Here is a 14,648-nt window from a genome sequence, read left to right on the forward strand (position 1 = left end):
TCCAAGTTTAAATAAAAAAAGAAATATTTTCCGTTCAGAAAAATTCAGTTGAGCAATTAAGACTATCTTTATTGCTAATCTATACATATGAATTTTTAGGGAAATTTGAAATTTACACATTTTCTATACAGTAAAAAAATGTTTTTAAAAGTCAAGCTTTTCTATAATAATGGTCAGTCTGTTTGTCTGGAATGAATAGCTTTTTTAGTTAATTTAGACATGTTAGAATTGTACTGTCAATTTAAAAACTTTGTATGATGATTCCTATATAAGTTAGGTATAATTTAGAAAGCGTAGCAACTCTATAAGCATCTGTTAAGTCCATTAAAAACATGTAGGTTTTTAACCTTTTCAACAACAAAATGTGCTATAATTATTCTATTCATCCGAGTTTTGTAATAGTTATTTCTTGCATCGTATTATAAACGGCTTTCCGCGGATATAGAATGTACAATTATAAGATTAAAACTAGTTTTTTTAGCCCCGAGGTGCCGAAGGCACCGGCTAAAAAACTGGTTTCAATCTTATGATTGTACATTTTTATATTCGTAGAAAGCTGTATATAATACGATGCTAGACATAGTTTTTCGTATGGATGAGAACCAGTTCCTATCCACCGGATTCGAATGAATACGAGAATAATTATTCTTCTTACATCAAGGTATAATGTTATAAGCTAAGCATCTGTAAAATTAAGCCCTAAAAATGTAAGTACATCCATAAACATTATCCTGTATCAAGCAGATTTTCAAAAGAATTACTTACAATTTTGTTTAGACTCGTACATTTATATTCTGATTATTCAGTTCTGACACTCTACAAGTGTTACTGTTCGTTTGTCCTACTGCTTTGAATTTATAGATGTTGTCATCCTTGTTTTACTTTAATTTACTTCAACTATTTTACACTTGAAATTGCATGCTTTAAAAATCTTTAATAAAACACAAAGTATTCACAAAACAAAAAGAGGATTTTTAATAAATGTTTTAGAAAATTATGTTACAAAATATAATTTAAAATTTTACAACAACAAAAAATGCTAAAATGTGTATATGTATTTGTAAGTGGGTGTGTGATCTATCTATCTATTTATCTGTTTGTTTATTCTTCAAATATTTTAGCTGTTATGATAGTTCGTTGGAAATTAATTGCCTTCCATGCAGTTTAAGGTTAAACTTTTAAACAAGGACAATCATATCTGTAGAAAATCTTGAGAAAGTAAAACTAGATAATTTCCTAATTAATATATGTACAGTTTATTCGGGGTTTATAGATGCCATTGAAATAAAGTAGTATGCTTTTTTGTCTGTTACAAAGGATCTTGCTAACTGTTTAACCGATATGGTTCTTAAGGTCAGAAGTTTTTTTTAATTTTGGGGTGGGTATCTTCACCCTCTTAATAAGAGATACCTCCCCCCCCCCTACCTTAAGTGCCCCTAGAGGCATCTATGGAGTGTAGTATTTAATATGTCTTTTATGGCTTGTAGACCGACAGACTGATAAAACTAGTTGTAAGTTGGATGCGCTGTGGTAAGGGCTTCCGTATGTAATTATAACACAACACATACACACACACACATATACATACGCAACCCATACATTGCTTAGCCTAAACATATCTAATATCTATCTATCTATCTTTTTTTCCTTCTTTCCATTGATAATTATTACATACGAACTTACGAAGGGAAAAAATGATATTTAAAGTGATTTTTTTCAACTTTTTTATAAAAGCAAAGTTGTTAGGAATTGCTTCGAGTACAACATATTAAAAATTTAGCCTACTAGGATTAATGGCTATTGTTTTATCTTTTACGCAGAAATTTACAGTCCCCAATGTCTAATAAGATGCTGTTATAATACTTTGGGTACCGCGGAATTTTACAGTCCCCAATGTCTAATAAGATGCTGTTATAATACTTTGGGCACCGCAGGAATTTTACAGTCCCCAATGTCTAATAAGATGCTGTTATAATACTTTGGGTACCGCGGAAATTTACTGTCCCCAATGTCTAATAAGATGCTATTATAATACTTTGGGTACTGCGGAAATTTACAGTCCCCAACGTCTAATAAGATGCTGTTATAATACTTTGGGTACCGCGGAAATTTACAGTCCCCAATGTCTAACAAGATGCTGTTATGATACTTTGGGTACCGCGGAATTTTACGAGATCTTAGTTGACAATCTCCACCCCCCTCCCCCCTCAAAACAACTTAAAACTAACCCGAGACCTACATTAAACTTCCCTGAAAATTTTGTATTGATCGGTCCAGCGGTTAAAAGTTATGTGATTTAACTGTTTATGAGATCTTTGTTAACACATACATACAGACAGATAAATTGATTTATAGAATAGTCAATAAGATGTGTGATTTCGCCGTTTTATAGATCTTAAATAAAATACATAAATCCCAATAAATAAAATTTTGTAACAATTATTCAAGCCGTTTACAAGATTTTAATTAACAAATATAATAGGTTGCGCGATTTTTTAGCAGTATATTTTTCAAGTATTTGAAGAGTAATTAATTATTTATAAACAATACTTTCTTATCTTTAACATCTTTATTACCGTTACATATCAAATTTGTAAAGTGGCTCCTAAACACCAAAAATCTTTGAAAAAAATCGCCTTTGAAGACATGAATTGACTCCCAAAATTCTGGGATTATATATGTAAATTTGCTTATAATCTTTACTATAATACATATGAGATTCGATATTGGGAGCCAGAAAAAAATAGGAGCCGACTCGCGAATTTTGTATGTAAAAAGTTAAGATATTCAAAGTTCACTATTTATTATGCCAACATGAGAAAGTAGTCATTCTGCTATGGTTTAAAAATGATATGTCGATATTATGTCACCAATGGCCACATAACTTTAATGCCATATTGTCGAAATAAACGACTAAGATTAAATAACAACAAAAAGCTACCAGTTTTAGTCCATTCTTAATTAGTATTACTTTATGTTACACTAGCGTCTACGCCCCTAGAAGCCTTTGGGGGTGGGGGGATAATTTTATCTAATGATGATTTCTCTTAAGATGGTGGACATGCTCTCCTTAAATTGGTTTAAAACTTCCAGGACCTATTAATAGCTTCACTGAAAAGGAGAACCATATCGGTTTAGTGATTAGCGAGATCCTTCGCTGCAGACAAAAAAAGCTTACTACTATACATAATAGGGTGGTCTTGGGCAACAAAACTGAAAATTACGTAAAAATGTAATTTATTCAGCTCTGCAACTGATACTATTTGTCAAAAATAAGTTGGTACAATTTTCTCATTGAGAGTCCCCTAATTTTCCCACAAGTAATCATAAAAAAAGCTTCCCTGCTAATTATGCCCTTTACACAAAAACACATTTCATAAAGAAATTATACAATTTATATTTCCCGTATGGCTAAAAATCCTATTAATTTCTGATGGATTATCATTATCTAAGCCATTCTGAAAAACTATGTATCGTATCGCAACATTAGGCATTTTTCACCAAAAAAATAAGATAAATACGGTTTTTTAAATCGCAATATCCGCGGAAAACTGCCTTTAATGCATAATTGTTTGTTTTATAGAAGAAATTACAGCCTATAGGAAACATTGTTGAATGGTTCTGGACATCTAATCCGACCAAGGACCAAAAAGAAATTTAAGCCTTTGTTTCTGTTTAGGTGGCTGTGGACATTGTTTATAAAACCGTTGAAGACATGACTTCCTTTTCGGTTTAGAACAGGTTTTTATTATGCAGTAATAACCCCCCCCCCCCCCCCCCCCACCGACAGCGAACTATGAACTCTGGCCGCAGCGCTCGGCTCCCTAGCCTGCCTAGCCGCAGCGCTCGGCACCCTTACCGGCCTAGCCGCAGCGCTCGGCCCCCTTGCCTGCCTAGCCGCAGCGCTCGGCTCCCTAGCCTAAAACCTAAGCTAACCTAAAATAGTTGTTCGTCGATAGTCGGGGGGTACAAAATTGGAAAAAATTGAAAACAAAATTTCTAAGAGGATAACGCCGAAAAAAAATATATTTTGTTGTTGAAAAATTATAATAAGTAGGTATGAAAAAAGGCTTTTTATAAATACAGGGCTATATCTATAAATATCTATATGCCAAAAAAGAGCTATAATCTATAACAAATGAAATTCTAATGCAAGAAAACATTAAGTTGGTTAAAAATAATAATTTGATATCCACAACAATAAAAACATAAAAGTTGTTTTTGCAGCACATGTGTTAATATGCTTAGCAATCAGTTTCTCTCCAAATATGAGGATATTTCAGTGGGGACCACAAAACCCTGTTATACTAAAGAGAATAAGAATTTTCCTATTTTGATACAAGAACTTTATTCAATAATACAAAGTAGTGGGATAGTTTTGTCTGTAGCTTAAGATTCTTCATTTTTGTGAAGCGTCACATAAGTCCCGTGATGGTTTTAGCCTAATTTTTTTTTAGATGTAGCTCTTAGGATGTATTTAAGATTTATCTTCGTCCTTCTCTTCCCCTACGATGACAGAGCCGCTAAAGTCTAGTGGCGCAACAACTAGTATATAATAGTAAGGTTATTTGTCTGAAGCTAATGATATGTGAAAATTGGTTGTACCTACTTTTTAGGGTAGGTTTATAAGTGTCTTGGGGTTGCTATGGGCTGTTTTATTAACTTTTCTTCCTCCCCAAAAGGTTAGGGGTGAAGCAACTAGTATAACTAAATTATTTTACGAATCAGGGTAGAAATTAATATAAATCTGTTCGCAGCTGTGGTTGCTTTTATGTAATATTTAAAGCATTTTGATATGATTTGTATTGCATCCCATAAGTGTGAAAATATATAGTGCATAGAATATGATTCTAGTTAGTACAACTTAGTTTTGTCTTTTCCACTTTATTTGGTTTTCCCACAAATAATATTCCCAAGTAAATACAAAATTCAAAGTATATTTGTGAACAAGTTAACTTATTATTGTGCTATCACATACACTTAAAACATAATAACAGCAAACTATTACTAAAGCTAAAAACTGACCAACCATTTAATACCTTCTCTATTTAATTGTCGTATATTGTCGCAATACCCAGTAAGTACATAAAGATATTCATAAGGGTAGCAAGAAATTTTGTCTTTGATAGATGGTAAATATCTAGAGAAAGAAATCGCCATTAATTTTTCAAAGTTTAGAATTTTACAATAATGGATATAGAATAAATGGATAGTGTGATAGATTCTCAATACACTGATAATATGCTACTTCCAGCTGGCTAATATAACGATACCCCACATCAATCTTTTTCCATTCTATTGGAGGAACGAACTGAACAATATATGATGACCATAGTAGCAACATAATGGAAGACAGAATTTCCCCTATCACAATATCCATGTATTCTATATCCATTTTTACATTTTTCATTGGATAATACTTATGTAGATACTTTTTAAATTATCGATATTGAGTAAGAACAAGATAATTTCAAGTTAAATTGCATGTCAATTTAGAAACATGTTTTTATGTGCAAAAAAGAACATTCAGACATTTTACCTTACAATTTTGTATCAATTTTTGGCAACGCAGCTATTTTCTAACCAGAATCTTTTCTTTCTTATAAAGAATAAAAAATTTCTATTATTTTTTAAATTAAAGAAGATGATGGTTTTAAATAACATTAAGGAAAAAAATTTAAGCTAACAATTGCCACAAAAAATCTAAATCTAAATTTCGTCGTCTTATTTTACAATATTGTAAACTAAAAGAAAATTGTAATCTTGTTATCATTTTAATTAATTTCATATGTTACATTATACACCCATAAATTACTTAGTCTGTTCATCTTATGTAGGGAAACTTTTCTACAAGCTAATGCGTCCATTTTATAGCGAAGCTTCTCTATAGTTCTAAATGTCATCCCTACACTGTTTAATAAAAATTAATGTGATCTTATTTGCTGCTATTGTGATCAATCTTTGCCATACTAAATTAAGTGTCCTTGTTTTCCTAACAAAAACAAAATATAAATCATGTTCGAGTTTTTGCTTTAATTATTCAATTATGTAAATTGTTTCATAAAACAATAAGATATTTTTAAAACAATATTTCTATTATTTCAAGTCACAACCTGATTAAAAGGAGAGGGATAGGTTTCTGGTAAAATCCGTAAAGGTTATGTGATATAAGTAAAAAACAGTAGTAAACGATAAAAATTTATGTTAACTTTAAAAAAAAAAAATTTGTCTTTAGTTCTTTTCAATAAAAAATACACATATTTAGTGAATATTATCGTTCTACTACTATTTTTAAGCCTTAAAACACACACCTTTACGGGTTCTACCAGAAACCTACCCCTCTCTTTGCCTGTAAATTGTATAGAAGTATGTAAAACCAGCCTTCAAGTAAATGGAAGACAAACCTATCTATACCTTTATAACTAGCGGGTACGCTCCTAGAGGCCGATAAAGTGGAGGGCAGGGGGGGGGGGGAAGTCCAACCCAGTCAATTTCAAAGTTTTCAAGCCAAATAATGAGAGTTTAATAAACTTTAGGTAAAAATTACTGTCACATGTCATCTCCCTCCTCCCTGATTTCAATAAAGTCTTATGTTCATAAATTTTTATAAACTCCATAACCCTGACTTTTTACTTAATTAATATTAGAATTTGATGGAGCTAAAATACACATTACAAGGGGGGGATATATCGAGGATAATAACAATAAAACACTCCCGCACTAATTTAATGGTTTAACTTTTGTTATTGTAATAATGAACAATATGGTGTTTCGTATTTTTAGTAGCGCAGCTGCTGGAGAATTCACTTTGAATGTCCATTGAATGAACTATACGAAATTTGTTTAATTTAGTCGATTAACGCTGCTTGTGGTTTAAGTCATACTTGCTTTAGTTCAGAAATATCTTGATTGAAATTGGTGGATCTTAAAAACAGGACAACACTTTTCAGGAAAGCTTGATTCAAATCTAATAACTAAAAAATAAATTAACTTTTCTATATGAAGGTTTAAGGATTTTTATTCTTGCATCTAAAGTTCGCATTAAGAAAAACTAATCATTTAATTAGCAAATAAGGATAGTATAGTTCAAAAAATGTAAACGTTTAATAACCCGCATTCCTTCCGACTAAATAAACTATAACAAAGAGTAAATGTAAAAGAAACCTTGAAAAAAGGAAATGCATTTAGATATGAAATAGTTTGATATATGTGGCTAGTCTCAAGGATTTTTTTATACAATAAGTGGTTTTTCAATCTAAATTTTGCAAACAAAATTTGTTTAAATTAACACTTAAGAAGATTTTAATGATTAAAAGCTTATTGATGCTCCATGTATATATGTCCATAATACAAAGTTTACCAAAGGATCTCGCTAACCACTGAACCGATCGGGTTCTCCTGAACAGGGTACATTCTCATAGGTCCCGAGAAAGTGTATAGCTATTTTGGGGGAGGGTACCACCACCCACCCAAGAGACATCGCCCCAAGAAAAAAATTCCCCTCTCCCTCCAAAAAAAATCTAAATAAAAAAATAGGTTTTTGGATTCAACTACGCCCCCCCCCCTCTAAGTGCCCCTAGAGGCCTCTAGGAGGCAAAGCCGCTAGTTAGATACAAAGTATCGCTAAAGTTAACCCACTTACCCTGAACAAAAATTAGTATTGCTTTAGTTGACCCATTTAACCCTGACAGAAATTATTTATCAATATGTTTTTTCATTGGCTCGGGAAGTTTCCGATATTAGGTAAACAGTCTTATTAAACATTTTTCGATGCAATAATAATCACAATTGTAAAAAAAAACACAGAAAACGTGAATGCGGCTGATCTAATAATTCAAAACCGAGAAAAAGTTTTCCAAATAATCCCCCACAACACTCCAAATGTTTATCTTTCTCTGTAAAAAAAGGAACATTTTTGTCCAAAAGTATCGCAGCATAGACAACTATAAATTTCTGTACTTTATGAATAATTGGGGGTGTCCCACCCCCCCAAGAAAATAGCTTAAAACCACCGCAGGACCAATAGGTACATTCCCTGAAGAGTAGAGCCCATTCGGTTCAGCGGTTACCGAGATCTTAAGCTTCAGACGGACAGACAGACGGACAGACATCGTTCTACTTTGTATTATAGATTAAGAAATATTTGTAATCTAGCCCCTAAAATAAGGTCAAGTAGCAGAGTGACTGCCAAAATTGTTTAAATAAATCATTTGTGTTCATAGGAATCTACACACAAAAACAAATGAACTAACATTACAATTTAGTAGATGCAATCTTTGTTAAAATACATGTACAGAGATCATTCCTTAGTTATACAAAAGCAGCGATTCTAAAAATGGGTACAAAAAGAAAATAAATATTATAGATATAATTCTCCCTGGGGCAACCAACCTTACTTCTTTTTCAGTCTGTCTGTGTGTGTGTATGTGAGTGAGCGTGTGTGTTTGAGTTTGTATTGGGAAGATATTTGGTGGAATAAAAACCTAATCAATCCCGAGAAGAAATTGAGTTCTTATCAACAAAGGTTACAGACCTTTCGACATGGCGATGAACAGATAAAAATAGGTTATAAGAGAGTAGAAACTAATCTTACAATTTCTAATCAAACCAAAGCTGATAAAATATAGATGAAACGAAAGAAACAAGGATGGCCACATCCATAAAAAAAGCATAACAAATAAGGCTGGACAAACGAACATAAAAAAAACATTTAAAATTGGACATTTTTAGAAGTCTGAACAAAAATTCCGTATAAATCAATCATAGGATTAATTAACATACGGATGCTAAATATAAACATACTTACAGATGTTCTTTGATTATTGCTGCTAGCTGCGCTACCTAGACAAAGTTGTCCATGTTAACTGGGAGAAAACATTCAATTTACAACGGAAATAATAACTAAAAAATGACAATATTTTTAGGTCATAATTGAAAAATATTTTTTTTTTACTTCAAATTGATTTAATGATCTCGCTAGTAAAAAAAACACTTAAAATACAATGCAAATATCTCACAACTAAAGAAGTTGTAGAAAAAAGTGTTAAGTCTTAAATTACGCATGAAGTCATAATCCCTTTTCCTCACCGACCCACGACCGAGCTCTATTCCTGGGTCTGAAATAAAAACAACCCCTTCCACCAAAAATGTTAAGGGGTAAAAAATAATCCTATTAGCTTTAGCTGTAGTAACGATAATTCAATAGCTTTTTCCCCATTATGCCCCTTACTCTTCTTTTTTTCTGTACTTTATTTCTAAATTGAAGTCTTAGAATTCCCCATTTTTATTTCGAGACAGTCTTTCATCTTTTCTTTCAACTCAGTTTCAAATATATTAATATGAACAGTATTTTGTTATGCTTTAAGTCAGTTACTAGTATATACATTGTAAAGGAGAACCTTATTGGTTCAGCGAGATCCTTTAGTAGAGACATACAGACTTCCTGTTACTTTCATACAATGATTTTACAAGTGCGTAAAAAGTAAGCAAAACACTGTGTATCTCAAAGAAAAAAAAATATTTTTTTTCTCTCCAAATTTTAACTTGAAAATGATCATCTCCACAAAAATGTTTTGAATAGACATATAAATACGTTGTATCTACCTTTCTTAACACCATACAGTTAAATAAGGGGGAGGTAGGTTGTGGTAAAATTCCGTGTGCGTTTTAAGGCTTAAAAACAGAAGTAGAACGATAAAATTCACTAAATAAGTGTATTCCTTAATGAATAGAACCATAGTCAAAAATTGTTGTATATTTATATTTTGTAAATATTATCGTTCTACTGTTTTTAAGCCTTAAAATTTACACCTTTACGGAATTTTAGCACAAAGTACCTTCCCCTTCATATTTTTTCACTGTGCGACTCGTTAATCCGCCAAAAATTAATCCTATTCGGAGCCAAACTAGGAAATAATCAAAAACTTTAATAAAATCAAAGAATCGTTTGACTAATATTTATTTACAAATACATTTAATACTGAAAAACATTTGAAAGTAATCCTTTCAGAAGATGAGAAACAAAACATAAAAACAAATTATCTTTTTATCTTGACAAACAATAAGAAATGGATGCATGTAAATTTAAATAAATACAAAATATTATTAAAATAATCTAAAGTGATGTAGATAGTGTAAATTTTGTTTACGTTGAAAATAGGGATTGAGTAAGTCTTATCTTAAATATCTGATAGCTTAATATCAATTTTAGAAAACTAAAACTTAAAAGAAATCAAAGCTTATAGCTTTTTTAGTGGGACGCGACCTTTATTTTCAAGTAATTTTAAAAATTCAAGTTTACAACCATTTAATAAAAATGCTTTGATTATTAAGTAATGTGGAATGCTGTACAATAAAGATACGCAAAGTTACCCGTTCAACAAATGAAAAAAATCACTACATTACCTTACACTAGTTAAATCAAGCATCAAGAATTATAGAAAAACTTTAAAAATAAGGAATTAAGTTATATCCTTGACCTTTACCTAAAACAAATAAAGTTGCATCCATACCTTAAAATTTCATAAAAAATGCTTTGGTATTAAGAAGAAATACATAGATTTTCGCAAAAAATGCACAGGGTTACTTTCGCCTCACTTTTGCATTGACTAGTCAATTTACAGAAATAAAAGAAGAAAAAAACACTTATTTGTTTAAATATATAAATACATTTTATGTTTAGCTTTAAAAACAAACTTAATTGTTTGTAAATTATTTGAAAATGTATAATATAAATCAATCTTTTAGAACTACCATAAAAGAACTTTTTTCACCCTAAAAACAAACATCTTGAATCACTTAACCCTTACTGAACATACAAACAACTTTGGTACAATTTCAGTTACTTAATAACAAATTAAATACATAATACATACACTACAAAACAGGGTTGCAATAAAAATAATAAATAAAATAAAAGTTAAAATAACAAATAACAACATAAAATATTTTGGTAAGTTCCTAATATAACACATGACTAACTGCATTGATACACATCATAATGACTTCATTTTAACTTACAGGAGATATCTTTTAAACAATTAAGGTGGTATATAAATTTTAAATTCAAACATAGTCTTCAAAAATGTTCCAAATATTCAATCAAAAAAATGTATTCTCTTTGGCATATATACGAAAAGGCTTTAATATATCGACACTTTGAATTTTTAATAAAATGCTTGTAAGAAAAATGTTGGGGTTGGTTATGATTTTAAAAGTATTCAAAATGCTTATGGGTGACATGATAAAAGATTCACTTGAAGTTTGTACAGATTTGTAAATAATCTTGTCCAAATTAACATATTCTCCCCTGCTGGTGGTGGTTAGAGAGAATCATTAAGGTCTAGAGAGAAGAGGGCGGAGACTGTTTGATCTCTAGTTCATGTGAGGATGGTGGCATTGACATGTTTCTGTCCGCCCAGGCTGGAGGTGGTTGGTTGCCAGGGCCCCCACCTGGCATTACACCGCCACCGGGACCTCCAAAGTTGTCCATACTGTGGCACAAGGATGGGTCGTATTGTGAGTTTTCCAGTCTAGTGATGAGACGTTCGTCTTCCTCGCCAAAATCGCCGCCCATAAGGCTGGGCTCCCCTACAATCATGGCATCCTGAGAGGCCAGGGAAAAGTTAGCGCCTCCGGGTGAAAGTCCTTTTTTGTTTGGGCCGCCGTGACCGGCGCCGCCAGCTGCTGAGCCCTTCCTCTTTCGTCGCTTGTTGGTGGGTTTAGTGGATTCAGGTGGAGCAACCATTTTCTGCCATTTTTGGAACAGCGTTGTTTTCAGACAGTCACGGGGACTAAGTGCATATGCCTTGTGGCGTGACATCAGCTCTTTCATTGGTTCTAGTATCTCGCAAAGCCTCAGGTAGTTGAGTGTGGCGGCAGTCATTCCCTGCCTGGTGATATTTTTTGACAAGTTTTCAATCAAATCAGGTTCTTCATTGGACAAGACTGACCTGGGGACAAATTCCCTGTGATTACGGATAGCAAGATGCCAGGAGCGGATTCTCATCATGTCGTCAAAACCAAACTGGATAATCAGCCGGCCCTCTGCGTACACCTTGGCAAACATAGGCTTGCCATGCTCGGTAACCATCATGGCCTGGTCGCAGTCAAGAGTAATTGCGGCAGCGTGCATGCTCTCCTTTGCATTCTTTAGATCCCACTGAAGTTCCGTCACACCTCCCTCAAATATACTGCGGAAAAATCTAGGAATGAGCGTTCTACCGATACAATAACGTTTTGGCCCGTCTTCCAGGCAGAAGGTAAGAATAAGTTGAGATTCGTCCTCGAAGAATTCTGTTGCAAACGCATCCCACCAGAAGTTGTCCGAGTCGTCTGTGCGCTGCTGTAGTCGTTTATTCATCTCAGATATCTTGTAGCTCACTGGCATTATCGGCATGGGTCTTCGTTCCATAAATGGTGGTGGGGGTCCGTGCAAAGGCCCATGTGGTCCCATGGGTCCATGTGGCGGTCCAAAGCCAGGGCCAGGACCATGGGGACCAAAACCGTTTGGTCCACCTGGAGGGCCAAGAAAGTGAGGTGGTGGTGGGCCATGCTGACCAAAATGAGGTGAAAGTCCGCCAGGGCCAATTGGGCCGCAGGGGTCATTCGGGCCCATATCATATGGGAAAGGAGGACCAGACGAAACTGGGCGACTATGGGGTGACTGACCACTGGAATGACTGGGTGGTCCACAGTGTAGTGAAGGGGAGTTAGGTATACCTGGCCCACCGCAGTGAGGCATGTCATTGAAAGGGAATCCATGCATGGGGGGTCCTGTGTCACCCATACTTGATGGACAGCTGTCAGGGCCTCCGGGTCCACATGTAGGTGGTAAAAAATTTGGCGGTCCACAGTTATTGTTCATGTTATTCGGATCTTGGTTAGGAAAAGGCGGAGGTCCCCCACCACTATTAGGCCCCATGTTAATACATGGGCCGGGTGTGCTTGATCCTGACCCAACGCTGGGACTTGGTACAAAATTGTGTGGGCCCGAGCCAGGACCGCAGGGCACTAAAGAAGGGTTAGGACCGTTGCCACCCATTCCACCGGGTGTGGGCGGCCCGTTGGGTGTGTTAGGACCTCCTGTCAACATTGTGCTTCCCATGGGAGGTGGGGGAGTGCCAGCCGCTGTGGCAGGAGACATAGATGCGGTATCACCTTGGTACATCTGCTCCTTCCAAAATTTTACCATTCTATGTACAACACTGCAAAGAAAACCAAAAGTATGATTAAACATAAAAATTAAGATACTAAATATTCAATTCATGTCCAAATATCAATTCAGTTATTTAAAGTTATGGTAGTTGAATGTTGCCTTAAAATAAAGATAAAATAATAATTCCACCCTGTAATGTTTAATAAGCCTTTGTCTAATTATTGGTAATAATAAATATTGTGTGTTATCAAGTGCAAGCTGCCCGTATCACTTTATCTAGCTACAAAGGTGATTTATTTACACAAATCTGACAGAATAGTAAAGCTTATAGCTTCACCAATATAATAGTTCTCAGAGTATGTGTATTGAAATATATATTTACACAGTGTAAACACACACACAAACACATCGTCATGTTTACTCATGTTACAACATTTTTAATAACATTTAGATTATGTACGTGAGTTGGCACACAGAGGGTGCATTTATAAAAAAAATTCATAGAAAATTTAGGGGAGGAAGTTGTATAAATTGTGTATACAAAAATATACATTTAATTAAACAAAAACAAATAAACCGCGTTTAAAGTTTAAACGCTACTAGGAAATGTATTTTAAGGGAAAAACTTTGATTAAACAGAAAAATATTTTTTTAAAACGATGACGTTTATGTGCATACCATATTTAGTAGCGTAGCTTTTTAAAGATAAAGTACAAATGTTGCGCTTTAAGCGTTTAGAAGTGTTTTTTAGTACGACAAGAGAAAAATTGACATAATAAACGAGATTGTTAGAAAGGCCTACACAGTAATACAGACAAGAATAAATTTCAGAGTGGCTTGACAACCATCAATAATACAAAGTAGAACGATGTCTGTCTGTTTGTTTGTCTTTGTCTGTGTGTCTGTTTGTTTGTAGCGAAGGATCTCGCTAACCGCTGAACCGATCGGGTTCTCCTTTACAGGGTAGCTTCTCATAGGTCCCGGGAAGGTTTATAACTATTTTCTTGGGGGGTGGGACACCCCCAACCCCCCCAAAAAATTAAAAACACCCCCCCCCAAAAAAAAAAAAAAAATTTTCTTTTTCTTTTTAAAACTAAAATTAAAATAGTGGGGTCGACTACCCCCCCCCCCATAAAAAAAAATTCCCCCCCCCCGAAGACTTTTTTTAGATTTATTTTTATAAATCTAAACTTCGAAAATTGGTTTGATCAAACTTCTTGGGGCAAAGCCCCTAGAGGCTAGGGGCGAAGCCGCTAGTAACAAACAATGTTATACTTCCAAGGACAGTGATTTTACAAGAGTTGATATTTGTTTAAGGGGAAAGACAGGGAAAAATTTACCCCACTATCTCCTGCCTAAATCTACCAAAGGCAGTAGTGGGGAAATATAATTTTATTCTCTGTATGCATTTAAATCCCTTTCTCCCTGGTTTTAGTTACACAGTGCTAATTCCAAACTTAGACAGATAGAATTTGAAAGAGAATAAATAGAA

General features: G+C 34.0%; 2 protein-coding genes across 2 annotated transcripts in view; both read right to left on the bottom strand.

Annotated features, from left to right (window-relative positions):
• Positions 1-14,648, bottom strand: part of LOC145315904 (uncharacterized) — a 40,311-nt gene that overhangs the window by 19,263 nt on the left and 6,400 nt on the right. The window lies entirely within an intron of this gene.
• Positions 9,945-13,234, bottom strand: LOC145315903 (LIM domain-binding protein 2-like). Its single transcript, XM_080156046.1, has 2 exons — positions 10,512-13,234; positions 9,945-10,049 (listed from the first exon to the last, which is right to left on the bottom strand). The coding sequence occupies exon 1, from the start codon at positions 13,190-13,192 to the stop codon at positions 11,342-11,344; it is 1,851 nt and encodes a 616-aa protein (XP_080012172.1). The 5' UTR covers positions 13,193-13,234; the 3' UTR covers positions 9,945-10,049; positions 10,512-11,341.

The sequence above is a fragment of the Acartia tonsa genome, chromosome 4 (genome assembly GCF_053477335.1).
Source record: "Acartia tonsa isolate MP-2025a chromosome 4, ASM5347733v1, whole genome shotgun sequence".
Taxonomy (NCBI): domain Eukaryota; kingdom Metazoa; phylum Arthropoda; class Copepoda; order Calanoida; family Acartiidae; genus Acartia; species Acartia tonsa.

Coding starts and splice junctions, on each gene's coding strand:
- LOC145315903 (XM_080156046.1), bottom strand. CDS start 13,192: ATGGTAAAATTTTGGAAGGAGCAGATGTACCAAGGTGATACCGCATCT.